Here is a 12,830-nt window from a genome sequence, read left to right as displayed (position 1 = left end):
AAAATGTTTAACTTTTATGGCTAAAGATTGAAAATTTAAAACAAGGCTCCGAGTAAATAGGTTATATATAAATTACTTTATTCACAATAATATCATCAAATATACTTGGTAAAATCATAGGCTGACTGACCGTTTTCGCTCAGAATCGTTTTTCTTATACAATGATATTATATCATTGAATTCAAATTTAACACCATCCATTACAGGGACCCACTTGTAACCTACTGTACAGCAGAGCGACATCCACTTATCCACCTTTTTTTTATCTAGTTATTAATTATTAGTTATTTTTTAAATTTTTACAGATTGCAAGAATCTAATATTTATCTATTGTTTGATAAAATCTTGAGAACTACCAAATTGCATACATTTTGATCGTTGTGTAGTTTGAATATTATAATAACAGTATTATTACACAGGGACAGCTGGATTATTCTTATTGATGTATATTTCATAAGGGACCATTTAAAATATTATGTACTTGTTTTTCTGGCCAACATTCAATTAGAGCAGCGTTTCTCAATCAGTGGTATGCGGAAGGTACGCTAAGAAAATATACTACAGTAAACTACTACAGTAAATTTCAAAAACCCTAAACTTCAATGATATTGAAATTATATGTGATACATAATATGTACAATTTCGTTATTCACATAATTGTTAGTTAGAATAATATATATAATTATTAATTATATGAGTAAAAAAAAACTTGTACAAAAGGTACACAAATATATGTTAACTAAATTAGTAATTATTTTTGAGTTATTATTTATTGCAATTATTATATATTTATTATATGCTAAATTATGTGAAATGTCATAATCTTCAATTTTGGTGGTGTGTGATTTGTCCGAAAAAGCATTATTTTTGCCTAAATTATAAAAAAAACAGAAAACGGTTCATAATATACCTCAATGTTACAGTAGGGGAACATACAACTAGAGCTGTTCGTTCGTCATTACATCGTTACTAGTCACGCGATAAGATTTGTGTTCCAACCTGAGTAGTTAACCGTGGTGTGGATATTTGCTTTGGGATAGTGTGTGTTGCAGGGATTTTGCTAGTATGTGTGCTTCGTTTTGGAGAGAGGGTGTATTTGTTGAATTAAGTAAATTTTTGTTTGTTACGAGGTAGTGGGCACCGGTCATGGTTCGTAATACAATGTTTTGGAAGGCCTCGATCCTGGTCCACGTGTGCTGACCATTGAGTTGTCTATTTATTTCGAGTTCCAGAATTACTGCAGTACCTACTGACGATACACAATGAACATATTATATCATAGTTATACCATGTATCTATCGTTATATGGGAGCCGGTTAAAATGTCGACAGGTCAATATATCGACTAGTACAACGTCGACAAGTCGATATATGTCGACAAATTAAATTAAAATAAATATACAAATTATGTAAATAAAAAAAATATTTTAGAATTATTTTTACAAATTAAATTTTACAATCAATGGAAATACGTTGATCGCATCTCCAATAAAATTTATTTTTACGGCGTTGATTTTGAAGGAAAAGATATCCGTGAACATTCAGTTTATATTTTCCTTTTTGTGACGGTATTAGTTCACAAATTTCCATTTTTCTATAAAAAAAATATAAAAATGCTTGTGGTTCGATACTTGAAATTTGTTGTACCACGTAATTTAAGCAAAAATCAGTAAAGATATATGTTTGTAAAAAAAATAAACTAGCTACTTTTAAAATTTGAAAAAAAAAATGATTATTAATATTATTAGGTTTAAAACATTATTCGTATATCATCAATTCACCTATCTCATAATAATAATTAATAAAACATTATGACGGATTAGGTATTACATAATATATTACGGATGACAATGATGGTAACGATAAGACCGAAATAAAAATAGGACTCGCACACAATTTTGTGCATCGTCGTGAATTCGTGCCTATAAGTTTGGATAACTATACTATATACTGTACGCATAGTAGAAAGCATTTTTTCCGATAACTGTCACTTATATAGGTCACTATATTATGCCTAATGAAATATTATATTTTAATTCGATTTAAGTTCTACATACATTATTATACCTATAATTATTAACAGATATATTAAAAAGCTAGTGTTTCAACTTTTCAAGTTGATGTTTACATATTTTTTGTAGTTCATGAAACACTCAAGATACAATTATACACTTCAAAATAATTATTCAATAAATACTGATATATCATTATAAAAATAATTACATTATAAAATTCAGTTTGTTGACCCGTTCTAAAATCCCGACTGATTTTTTGATATCAACAGCAGCACATACATATTAAATCGAAATGATTTCATATCCCTCTCGCACGGGAAATACTATTTATTTTATCGTTATCTGTGTATACAAAGCTATTACAGAGTATTCAGTATCCAAAAGGATACCGTTCACTTTATCTCAACGGTAAACTATACAATTTAATCTTTTTTTTTCGATAATTCGTACTTGTCGATATATTGACTATCGATGTTTCGTACCAGACCCCGTTATATTCGACAATTTGCCCATCACAAAACGTTTAGCTACATATTTAAGATTTTGTTGTTTATAACATTTAATTGCATATTTCTTTTTTTTACATATAATGTATATTGTAATACTATAATAACATTTACTAGTACTTTTGCTCATCGGGCAAATATGAAATAGAATAATAAATACAATATCTGCACCTACCTTTTACTGATTCAAATTATTACTTTGTGTGTAACTTTGCAAAGATTTAGTTATTAAATAATAATATTTATTAATGTGATCAGATTTATATAAAAGTAACATAATATAACTAAGGTGGTATTTTTAATTAAGGAACGCTCTTTAAACTCGTCGAAGTGTAGCCACCTTCTATTACAGTAGTAAAACCCAGGGTTTATATTATGTGACACTATATAGTAGTTTATACATTTTGGTGGCCCTGAAAAGGGCAGTTCTAAATTTAATTAGTAAAACAACAAATTGAGCTTTTTTCTCGGTTTTCTTGGGCAAGAAGACTGCTGGATGTTGGGTAACACACTATACCTTGAGCGACGGTTACTCCGGACAACAATTTGTTCAATGGATTCCGCATTTTGGTTGGCGGCAGATTTTAGAAGGAATGAGATTTTGACGATAGTGGGCATTCCCGTTATCGTACGAATGCCGATGTTTTAGACTGATTCGGTGCGTTTCCAATGTGAGGAACCGATAAAATTATTCCTATTTTTTGCAAGTTTCGGGTTTACCCAATTCCTTGGTTTAGCTGGTGAAGTGGAGAGTACATTATGTTTTCAGGTTTCTTCTTTTTCCATTGAATATTGGCCTTGTAGGTTTGAACGACCGATTGACTCGATGTGTTGATGGATTGTCTTCGATTTTCGCAGTGTGATTTCCAGCGCAGTTGACACATCTTGGCGGATGACCACAGTTACGCAAACCATGGTCAAAGCTGTTGGTATGAAAAGCATTGAGCAGGGCCGGAAGGGTTTTCCTTAGTTCTACGGAGATTTGTAAGCAGAATAAATTGTTAAAAACAAATATGTTTTTGCAATTTGGTTGAGGGCGATATAGACGTATCGGCATGGGTTCTCGGGAGTACCGAAGCGGCGGACGTGTTTTACTGTATAACCGAGGGATTCCCAGACTCAAGTTCGTCTGTTGTGACGTCGTTTAGAATTCCTGTTTTAATTTGCTTTGTTTTGTTTTGGAGGGATGGCTGATGGCGTCAACTATTTCAGGCGTATGTGGACGGAAGGTTTATTGAACGTGATTAATTAAAATTTTTGGTCTACCCATGTTTTAAAAAACTGCTTTGCTTTACTTTAAAGGGGTGGCTATGCCGTTAACTATACCAGGCTTTTGCCTCTATTAGTGGATGAAATTTGGTGAGGATGTTTTTTTTTAAATTGTTGGCCTACCCATGATAGTGGGTAAGGTTTGATCCTGTTTTTAGTGGTTAGGTGTGGGGTGAGTTTTACCTAAGAGTCGGATGTGGGCATGAACAGAGAAGGAGTTTTTGTAGAACATTGATTTAGATTGGGTACGGATAGAGTTTTGGATAGACTTGAAATTGGCAGATTTTAAAAGGACCGAGTTTTTGACGATAGTGGGCATGCTTGTTATTGTGCGAATACCGATGTTTTGGACAGATTCGATGCGTTTCCAGTGTGAGGGACCGATAAAAGGTGCCCAAGAGGAGCCTGCATAAGAGAGAATTGGAGAGACGTAGAATTTTAGAATGTTGAGTTTCGAAGTCTTTGGGACGGGGCTAGAACGGTTAAGTATGGGGTAGAGCATTCTGCGAACGCGAGTGGCCTTTTTGGTGATGTTTTGGACGTGTTTGTCGAAGGTGAGTCTGCGGCCGATTGTAACGCTAGGTATTTTGCGTGATTGGACCAGTTGTAATTGTATGGCTGCGCGTTTCGGGTTTTTGTCGAAAGTAAATAACATTGTGTCGTCAGCGAATAGTGAGAGATGAGCTTTTGGAGTTGTTGGTATATCGTTTATGTACGTCAAGTAGAGAGTAGGAGAGAGGCAGGAACCTTGAGGGAAACCTGCGAGTATGTGTCTGGTGGACGAGAATGAGTCTTCGATTTTTGTGATGAAAGTGTGGTCAGTGAGAAAGGATTCGATGGTTTTAACGATTTCAGTCGGGATGTTGAGTTGAGATAGTTTGTAGAGGAGACCTACGTGCCAGACTCGGTCGAAGGCTTTCTCTACGTCAAGAAAGATGGAAGCGGTGTTTACGTTGTTGTTAAAGTTCTGGCTGAGTTGGTGAGTAAGTTTGGTCAGTTGAAGAGTGGTAGAGTGTTCTGGCCTGAAGGCAAATTGTTCTGGGCGGACTTTGTCACGGAGATTGTTTTGCAGGTGAGAGAGGATGATTCGTTCGTAAATTTTGGATAGGGAGGAGAGCAAAGCGATTGGTCGGTAACTTTCAGGTAGTTTGTGGTCTTTGCCTGGCTTGGGAATGGAAATTATTATTGCTTTTTTCCAAGCACGTGGAAAGTAACAAATTCTGAGGGAGCAGTTGATAATTTGAGTTAGGGATAGTAGAATGTTATTGGGTAGAAATTTGAGAGCACTAGAGCAGTGTTGGTGATGAGGTCATCACCAGGGGCTTTCTTTTTGTGGAGGTTGTTGATGATATTTTGGATTGTGCCAGAAGTGGTAAATAGGTTGGATTTAGTGATTTTAATGTTTTGTAGTGAGTTGAAATGTGCAGTTACTTCAGGGAGGTCGGGGCCAGGGTTTGGTTGGAATTGAAGTTCGAGAGAGTCGCCTATTAACTCGGCTCGATCGATGGCCGAGAAGACTAGACCATTTGGGCCAGACAGCGGGTGGGATGCTGGGCGTTTGTGAAGGAGACATTTGTTTAGTTTGTATATGGAACCGTCTTGGTGGTCAAGTGAGTTAAGAAAAATGTCCCACTGGTCAGTTTTGTGAGTTTCGAGTAAAGTTCTGATTAGCGAGATTTTGGCGTTAAGTTGACGTTTGGTAGTCGGGTCACGGTTTCTCTGCCATTGACGGCGTAGGTGATTTTTTTCCGTTATTACTAGTTTTATGTAGTCGGGTAATTGGAAGGTTGAGTTTTTATGTCTAGGGGTAAATACGCTAGCTGCGATCGCGTGTTGTAGGTTTTTAGTCAGACGGTCGATTGCCGAATCGATTGACTGTCTGTTGTTGGTCGGACGTACGGTTTGGTTAGGCAAGTTTGGGAGGATTGTTTTGTATTTTGTCCAGTTTATGAAGCGGTTAGTAATTGGAGGGGACGATGATACCGGAGTACACATGGTCTCCAGAAGAATAGGGTTGTGGTCGGATCGCGGATAATTCACCACGTGATAATTCACCTTGCGACTATTCACCGTCAACATTTCACCGTATTTACAATTCACCGCATGTATAATTCACCGCGGTTACAATTCGTCGTAATTTATTAATGAGTAAATAATAATATAATAGTATAATTATTGTTCATTTAATTAAAACTTATAAATTAGTTTATGCAAAAACATTTAACTGAAAATTATGGGCTATGCCTCTTAAATAATCTTCTGTTATTCTATTATGATAGTCATCACACACATTTTTTAACCTTTCAGCAAAGTCTTTGTATTTTCTTTTAACACCCATTGAATACCCGGCTATAAACTGTTCAAAATGGATTTTATTTAATGATTCTTCTTTTTTAAACGCCTCAATACACTTCCAAATACTAGGATGAATTATATTTAATGTGGATGAAAAACTATTATGCCAACCTTCGACAGAATTGTTTGTTCTTGGAATGTTTTCTGCTAAATAAGCATAACAGTTCCACAAATTGATCGGGAATAAGGCTGGCTTTCTTCTGTTCCTACGGTCCATACGACCAATCCACGTGTCTTCGAAATAATTAACCATTGGAGTTAAAAGTTCTTCATTTGTTGTGTAGTAACTAGTATCCATCAAATCATTGGAAGCCTGTTCAACATTAGCTACAGGTACAAAACTAAGAGCAGTCATCATTCTGATTTGTAGAGCGAATTCTGAATCTTCATTATATTTTTGTTGAAGTCCAGCTTGTTGAACGTGTCTCCAAACAGACTGTGTAAAATGAAAAAAACAACCTCGAATTTTTGTAACTGGAAATGTTTTTGAAATGGCATTCATGGCCGCTTTCTCGAAATCAATCATAATCGTGTCCGGATTCAATTCAGGTTTTATTGATTTCAATGCTTCAAATAGGCGACAATATGTAGATTCCATTTTATTTGGTAATAATGCAAACACTGATGGGAAACATTACTGTACTGTACACCATGCATCTGTAAAATCATATAGTAATTTACACATTTAGTTACAATAATTATGATATAACTTAATTTTTCTATTCGAAAATTAAAGTAATTTAATTACAATATTTTTTGAGTAACGAGTAAAGTAACTTTAATACATTTATCTCTAAATAACAAGTAAAGTAATTAAATTTAACGTTTGATCGGTTATATACCTATTATTATTTATACCCTTATTAGTGTTCACCATAGCCTTTTATTTAAAATATACTAATATATTAAAAAATAATTTAAAACAGTTACCGTATATATTTGAGTAAACAATGAAGGCGATGTCGAAAATGTTCCGTCTGCATACCAATGTTTACAGTTTTCCATAAGACGTAAATTTCTTTCGGTCGAAAATAATAGTATTCGGTCTTCTCCTGGACCACTATCGTACAGTAAAAATGGTTGTTCATCGTTCGTCAATTGGTATTTTTGGGGAATCATTAAATCTCTTAGTGATTTTGGGTTTGGTGGTGAAGTATCTTCCTCATTTCTTATCCGCCTAATCGTTCGTTTAAGAGAACTTAATTTAGGTAAATGCGCTGTTGCTGAAGTAGTTAACTACAAGATGTATTATATTATGAAATAGAATAGTTTTACAATTATTAAAAGAAGTATTTTAAATAAGTGTACTTACAGATGTCGAAATTGAACCTAGTACTGCACGTGTTCTTAAATCGGGTCGTTCGATAGCTTTTTCTTTTAATTCGTTGATTGCTTTGCATACTTCAACTTTTGCACAGTCTGGCACATGATTATGTTTAAATTCTTTTATAATTTCGTCATTACAAACATGCAAACGTCCTTTACATTTTATCTTCTGATAATTTTCACACTTCCATATTAATTTATTTAAACCTTGTTTTTCAAGTATATAAATGTACCCTTTTAATATTAATTTATCTTTACCCCGTTCACTTTTAATATACGATATATTATTCATGATTATAAAATGAAACACTCTTGTAAACGTCGATATACGTAGTGGACGATGCCGACACAATAATTCAATAATCAGTAACGTGTGTAATCGTACAGTTAAACGTATCTGGTTATTTTTAAATTTAGAATTTTGGATAAGGTTTCAATTTGTTCAATCAATTTGTATCAGTAAGATAAACTTAATGGCTCATCATATCAAAAATGCCATTTCGTAATTTAATATATAGACATCGACTGATAAATTGGTTTATTACATTTTTACATTATCAAAAAAATAACTGCGATGAATTGTATGCGCGGTGAATTGTACACGCGGTGAATTGTAAATGCGGTGAAATGTTGGCGGTGAATAGTCGCGCGGTGAAATAATTGCGGTGAAATATCCGGATACCGTTGTGGTCAGAAGATAGTTCGTTGAGGTTGTCGATTTGGGTAGGGTATGGTAAACGAACGAGAGCGATGTCGAGTATGTCGGGTCTGTATCGAGAGTTTGTCGGGAAGTGTGTGGGGGATGAGGGAGCTGTACTGGTATAGTCTGATTGTTGAACGTGGTCAAAGAGGACGCGCGTCGGCAGCGGTTGTCGAGTGACTAAACCACAGAGGGTGTTTGGCGTTGAAATCACCTGCCGAAATTTGCCATTCAGCACTTTGGGTTAGCAAGTCAAAGTCGCGAGTCGTGAGTGTGGCGCCGGTTGGTTTGTATAGCGCTGATATAAGTACTTCGTGGCCATTTATTTGGATAAGGATGGAAGGGGTTTGAAGGGTAGGTTGGTGAACGATGCGTCGGTGAATTAGAACTGCCGTGCCACCGTGAGCAGGCGAGCAGCGGATGGGTGGTAGATCGTTCCTGTAAGTGAAATAGTTAGGAATATGAAGTTTGTAGAAGGGGATAGACGGGTTTCGTTAAGTAAGATTATGTCGGATTTAAGTAGAAGTGCGAGGGAACGTAGTTCGTTGAGTTTGTGTTTAATACCGTTGGAGTTCCAAAATAGTATTTTTAAGTTATCCATTTTGGGGTGAGAGTATGGACAGGAAAGTTTTAATTGTAGTTTCTATAAGTGTTTTAGGATCTTGATTGTTGGATAGTGCAGTCAATAAGTTGGTGAGCAGGTTGAGAATCATTGGTAAGTTAAATTGTGGGACTGGAGAAACTAAAGTGTGCGCTGATTTAGATGTTGCTGCGGAGTAAGTCTTTGCAGAGTTTTGTTGATGGGAAGGTGGTGGTGGTGGAGAGGTCGGGATTGGTTGTGAGACTTGTTGTTGGGCGGAGTTTTGGTTCGGTGATGGAGATACCTGCTGTTTTTGGGCCAAGAATTGGGGGCAGCCTCGAAAGTTTGCCGTGTGTGGACCGCCACAGTTGCAGCAAGTCGGAGCTTGTTCAGGGGTTTTGGGGTAGACGTTGGCAGTGTGGTTTCCAGCGCATTTAACACACCGCGGCGGGTGACCAGTTACGGGAACGATGGCCAATGCGTTGGCACGAGAAGCACTGGGCTGGGCCGGAGGGTTTAAGGGGTTCGACAGAGATTTCCAAGTAGAACAAGTTGGTAAGGAGAAATATATCCTTGGCAGTCGGGTTGGCAGCGATATGCACGAGACATATAGGCATTGGTTTGTCTGGGGTTCCAAAGCGGCGGACGAATTTAACGGAAAAACCCAGGGACTCAAGTTCATCCTTGAGTTCGTCAGAGGTTATGTCATTTGGTATTCCCTTCAGAACTACCTTGATGGATCGTTCTTCGGGGAGTGAAAAGGTGTGGAATTCGATACTATGTTTCAGTAGAGTTTTTTGGATTAACCGGAAAAGGGTCGCATCGGCGGCCCTAAGGTCACTTGTTCGCCGGAGGCCTTGGCCGACAGAGAGCTTGGTTGCAAGTTGGGGAGTGCGTAAATGGAGGGCGCGACCTTACGCCAGGAAACGGAGCTCAGGATTATGGGAGGTGGTCTGGGGATTGTTGGAGATTTATACGGAGATTGGGTTGTTGGGGCGGTGTTGGTTGTTGCAGGAAGTAATGTATCTGTAGATTGTACGGAAGTTAGTGAGGATCGAGAGTGTTGTGTCGAGGCGCTTGAGTCAGAGAAGGAGTCTAATGTTTCGGAGTTAGAAGTTTTCGATGGTGTTGGAGAGGGAGGAGCAGAACGTTGACGTGCGATTTTGAGTAGGTGGTTGGTAGGGGGGTTACCCTCTTTGCGTTTTTTGCCCATGTATGATGGGCGTGGGGGTGTTTATGGGAGGGGATGCTGTGGCTATGTGAGGGCGTGGCCCCACGACAGCTATAACGGAGGGACGTCGCTTCCGCGACGGCTTACTTGTGGGCGCTGGTGCCCTGTTGGAGAGCGGTGAAAACGGCTGTCTGAGTTGAAGGTTCGTGGTGTGAACCGTGGGCGCTGGAGCCCTGTTGAAGCAGTGAGAACGGCTGGCTGCAGAGTATAGTTGGCAGAGGACGTCTTAACAGGATAACTGTTGGCTGGATAATGTGTGATTGATGATGATGATGATGTGTGATGATGTCCTTACATTTGCAATTTTCAATGATAGGCTAAAACGGAGGGACGTCGCTTCCGCGATGGCTTACTTGTGGGCGCTGGTGCCCTGTTGAAGAGCGGTGAAAACGGCTGTTTGAGTTGAAGGTTCGTGGTGTGAACCGTGGGCGCTGGAGCCCTGTTGAAGCAGTGAGAACAGCTGCTTTGAGGTTGTAGGTTCGTGGTGTGAACCGTGGGCGCTGTTGCCCTGGTGAAGCGGTGAGAACGGCTGTTTAAGTGGACGGGTACTCTGGAGTGATACAGTGGGCGCTGATGCCCTGTTGAGAGCGGTGAGAACGGCTGACTGAAGGAGCTGCTAATGAACGCTGGCTGCAGAGTATAGTCGGCAGAAGACGTCTTAACAGGATAACTGTTGGCTGGATAATAATGATTGAATGATAATTTGGATTGTTCCTCCTCCGGTAGAACGGCTCTCGCCTATTTAACTATTCCAGGCTGTTTGCCTTTGCTAGTCGCAGGATGTTTAATTGATTTGGTTGGTTGGAGTTTTTTTTTTTTTTTTTATTTTTTAGATTTTAGTTGCTTGCCCATAGTTTTGCTCTAGGGCGTTGTGTGTATCAAGTCAGGTGGTGGGGGGATGATCTGACCTATGCTTCTGAGGTGATTATACTGAGACTTTGAGCATCGGTAAAACACTGCTGCAGCATTCTTTTTGATGGTGTTCCTGACAGTGTCAAAACCAGCTGTGTTTAGGAGAACTGAGTTTTGTACTATGGTCGGTTGACCCAGGATGGTTCTGATACCTATAGTTTGGACCGCTTCAATTTTCTTCCAAGAGGATTTGTAGATGAATGGTGCCCATGATGCACCAGCATAGGTTAAAATTGGTTGTATGTACATTTTGAAGAGGTTTAGTCTCGTCCTAGCTGGGATTGGGCATTTTTTGTTAAGCACTGGGTAGAGGGATCCTCAAATTTTGGTTGCTTTTTTGACTATCGTTTCGGCATGATTGGTGAAGCTGAGCTTGTGATCAATTGTAATTCCGAGGTATTTCACATTTGGATTGTTTTACTTACTTACTTACTTGGTAGGACGGCTTTTGCCTATACACTATGCCAGGCTTTTTGCCTTTGCTAGTAGCTGGATGTCAAGTGGAATTTGCAAATTAAGGATTTTTTTTTTTTGTTTATATTAACTTATTGCCCATAATTTTACTCTAGGTCGTTGTTTATGTCTAGAGGCTTGTGATTGGTGGGAAGTCTGGCCAATGTTCTTTATACGGGTGTACTGAGAAGTTGAGATACGGTTGAAGGTTGCTAAGGCGTACTTTTTGATTAAGTGTTTGATAGGGATGAAACCGGTTGTGTGAAGAAGTACTGAGTTTTTTACTATGGACGGTTGACCTAGTATTACTCTGATACCTATTGTCTGTACTGCTTCTATTTTCCTCCATGTTGATGTGCAGATGAAGGGTGCCCATGCTTCGCCGGCGTAAGTTAAGATGGGGATAATGTACATTTTGAAAAGGTTTAGTTTGGTTCTGGTGGGGATTGGGCTTTTCCTGTTTAAAATTGAATATAGTAGACCGCGAATTTGAGTAGCTTTTTTAACAATGTTTGACGCGTGAGTAGAAAAGTTTAATTTACGATCAATTGTTACTCCTAGATATTTAACGCTCCTGGACCAAGGAGTTTTAATGTTATTTATTTGGATATTATTGATGTTTGTAGTCTTTGTACGGCCGAACAGGATTGCAATGGTTTTGGATTCATTTATACGAAGTCGCCATTTTTTAAACCAGTCTGATGCCAGGTTTATTTGTTTTTGGAGTTGTAAGGATGCAAAACGCACATTGTGGTTTGAACAGTAAAACATTGTGTCATCCGCAAATAATGAGACTCGAGCATTAATATTCGTAGGTAGGTCATTTGTATAAATATTAAAGAGCGTAGGGGAAAGACAAGACCCTTGAGGCACGCCCGCATTTGCCTTTCTTACGGACGAATTTTGGTTTTCAATTTTTGCAGAAAAGGTGCGATCTGAGAGGAAAGATTCAGTAATTTTTATGAGTTGTAGAGGGATATTCATGGACATCATCTTGTGGAGAAGTCCGTCGTGCCAGACAGTATCAAAAGCTTTTTCAACGTCAAGGAAGATGGCAGCTGTTTTAATACCTTGGTTGAGATTTTCGCCGATTTGGTCTATTAGTTTGGTTAGTTGGAGGACAGTTGAGTGGTTTTGACGGAAAGCGAACTGCTCGGCTCTTATTTTGCCTTCTAGAGATTTTTGGAGATGTTGTAGTATTAAACGTTCGTATATTTTTTTAGAGGGAGGAGAGAAGAACTGTAGGCCTGTAATTTTCTGGCAGTTGATGGTTTTTGCCTGGTTTCGGAATAGAAATTATGGACGAAAGTTTCCATATGCTTGGAAAGTAACATAGATTGAAGCAACCGTTTATTATTTTAGTTAAATCTAGTAATTGGTTCTTTGGTAGGAATTTGAGTGCTGTGTTCGTGATTTGGTCCCTGCCAGGGGCTTTATTCTTTTCTAACTTGGATATAAGTTTTTGGATTGATCCTGGAGTGGTG

The 12,830-nt window shown here is 38.2% G+C and overlaps 1 protein-coding gene across 1 annotated transcript; it reads right to left on the bottom strand.

The window, feature by feature from the left end:
- Positions 1-5,995: 5,995 nt before the first annotated feature.
- LOC132940683 (uncharacterized) lies at positions 5,996-6,742 on the bottom strand. The gene has a single exon (XM_061008390.1). It carries the CDS (start codon positions 6,740-6,742, stop codon positions 5,996-5,998), a length of 747 nt encoding a protein of 248 aa, XP_060864373.1.
- Positions 6,743-12,830: the final 6,088 nt, after the last annotated feature.

This window comes from Metopolophium dirhodum, chromosome 3 (genome assembly GCF_019925205.1).
Source record: "Metopolophium dirhodum isolate CAU chromosome 3, ASM1992520v1, whole genome shotgun sequence".
NCBI lineage: Eukaryota > Metazoa > Arthropoda > Insecta > Hemiptera > Aphididae > Metopolophium > Metopolophium dirhodum.
The sequence above is the reverse complement of the archived record's forward strand: the minus strand, read 5'-3'. Positions and strand labels throughout refer to the sequence as shown.

Excerpts from the sequence above, each read along its gene's own strand:
- LOC132940683 (XM_061008390.1), bottom strand. The coding sequence starts at position 6,742 with ATGGAATCTACATATTGTCGCCTATTTGAAGCATTGAAATCAATAAAA.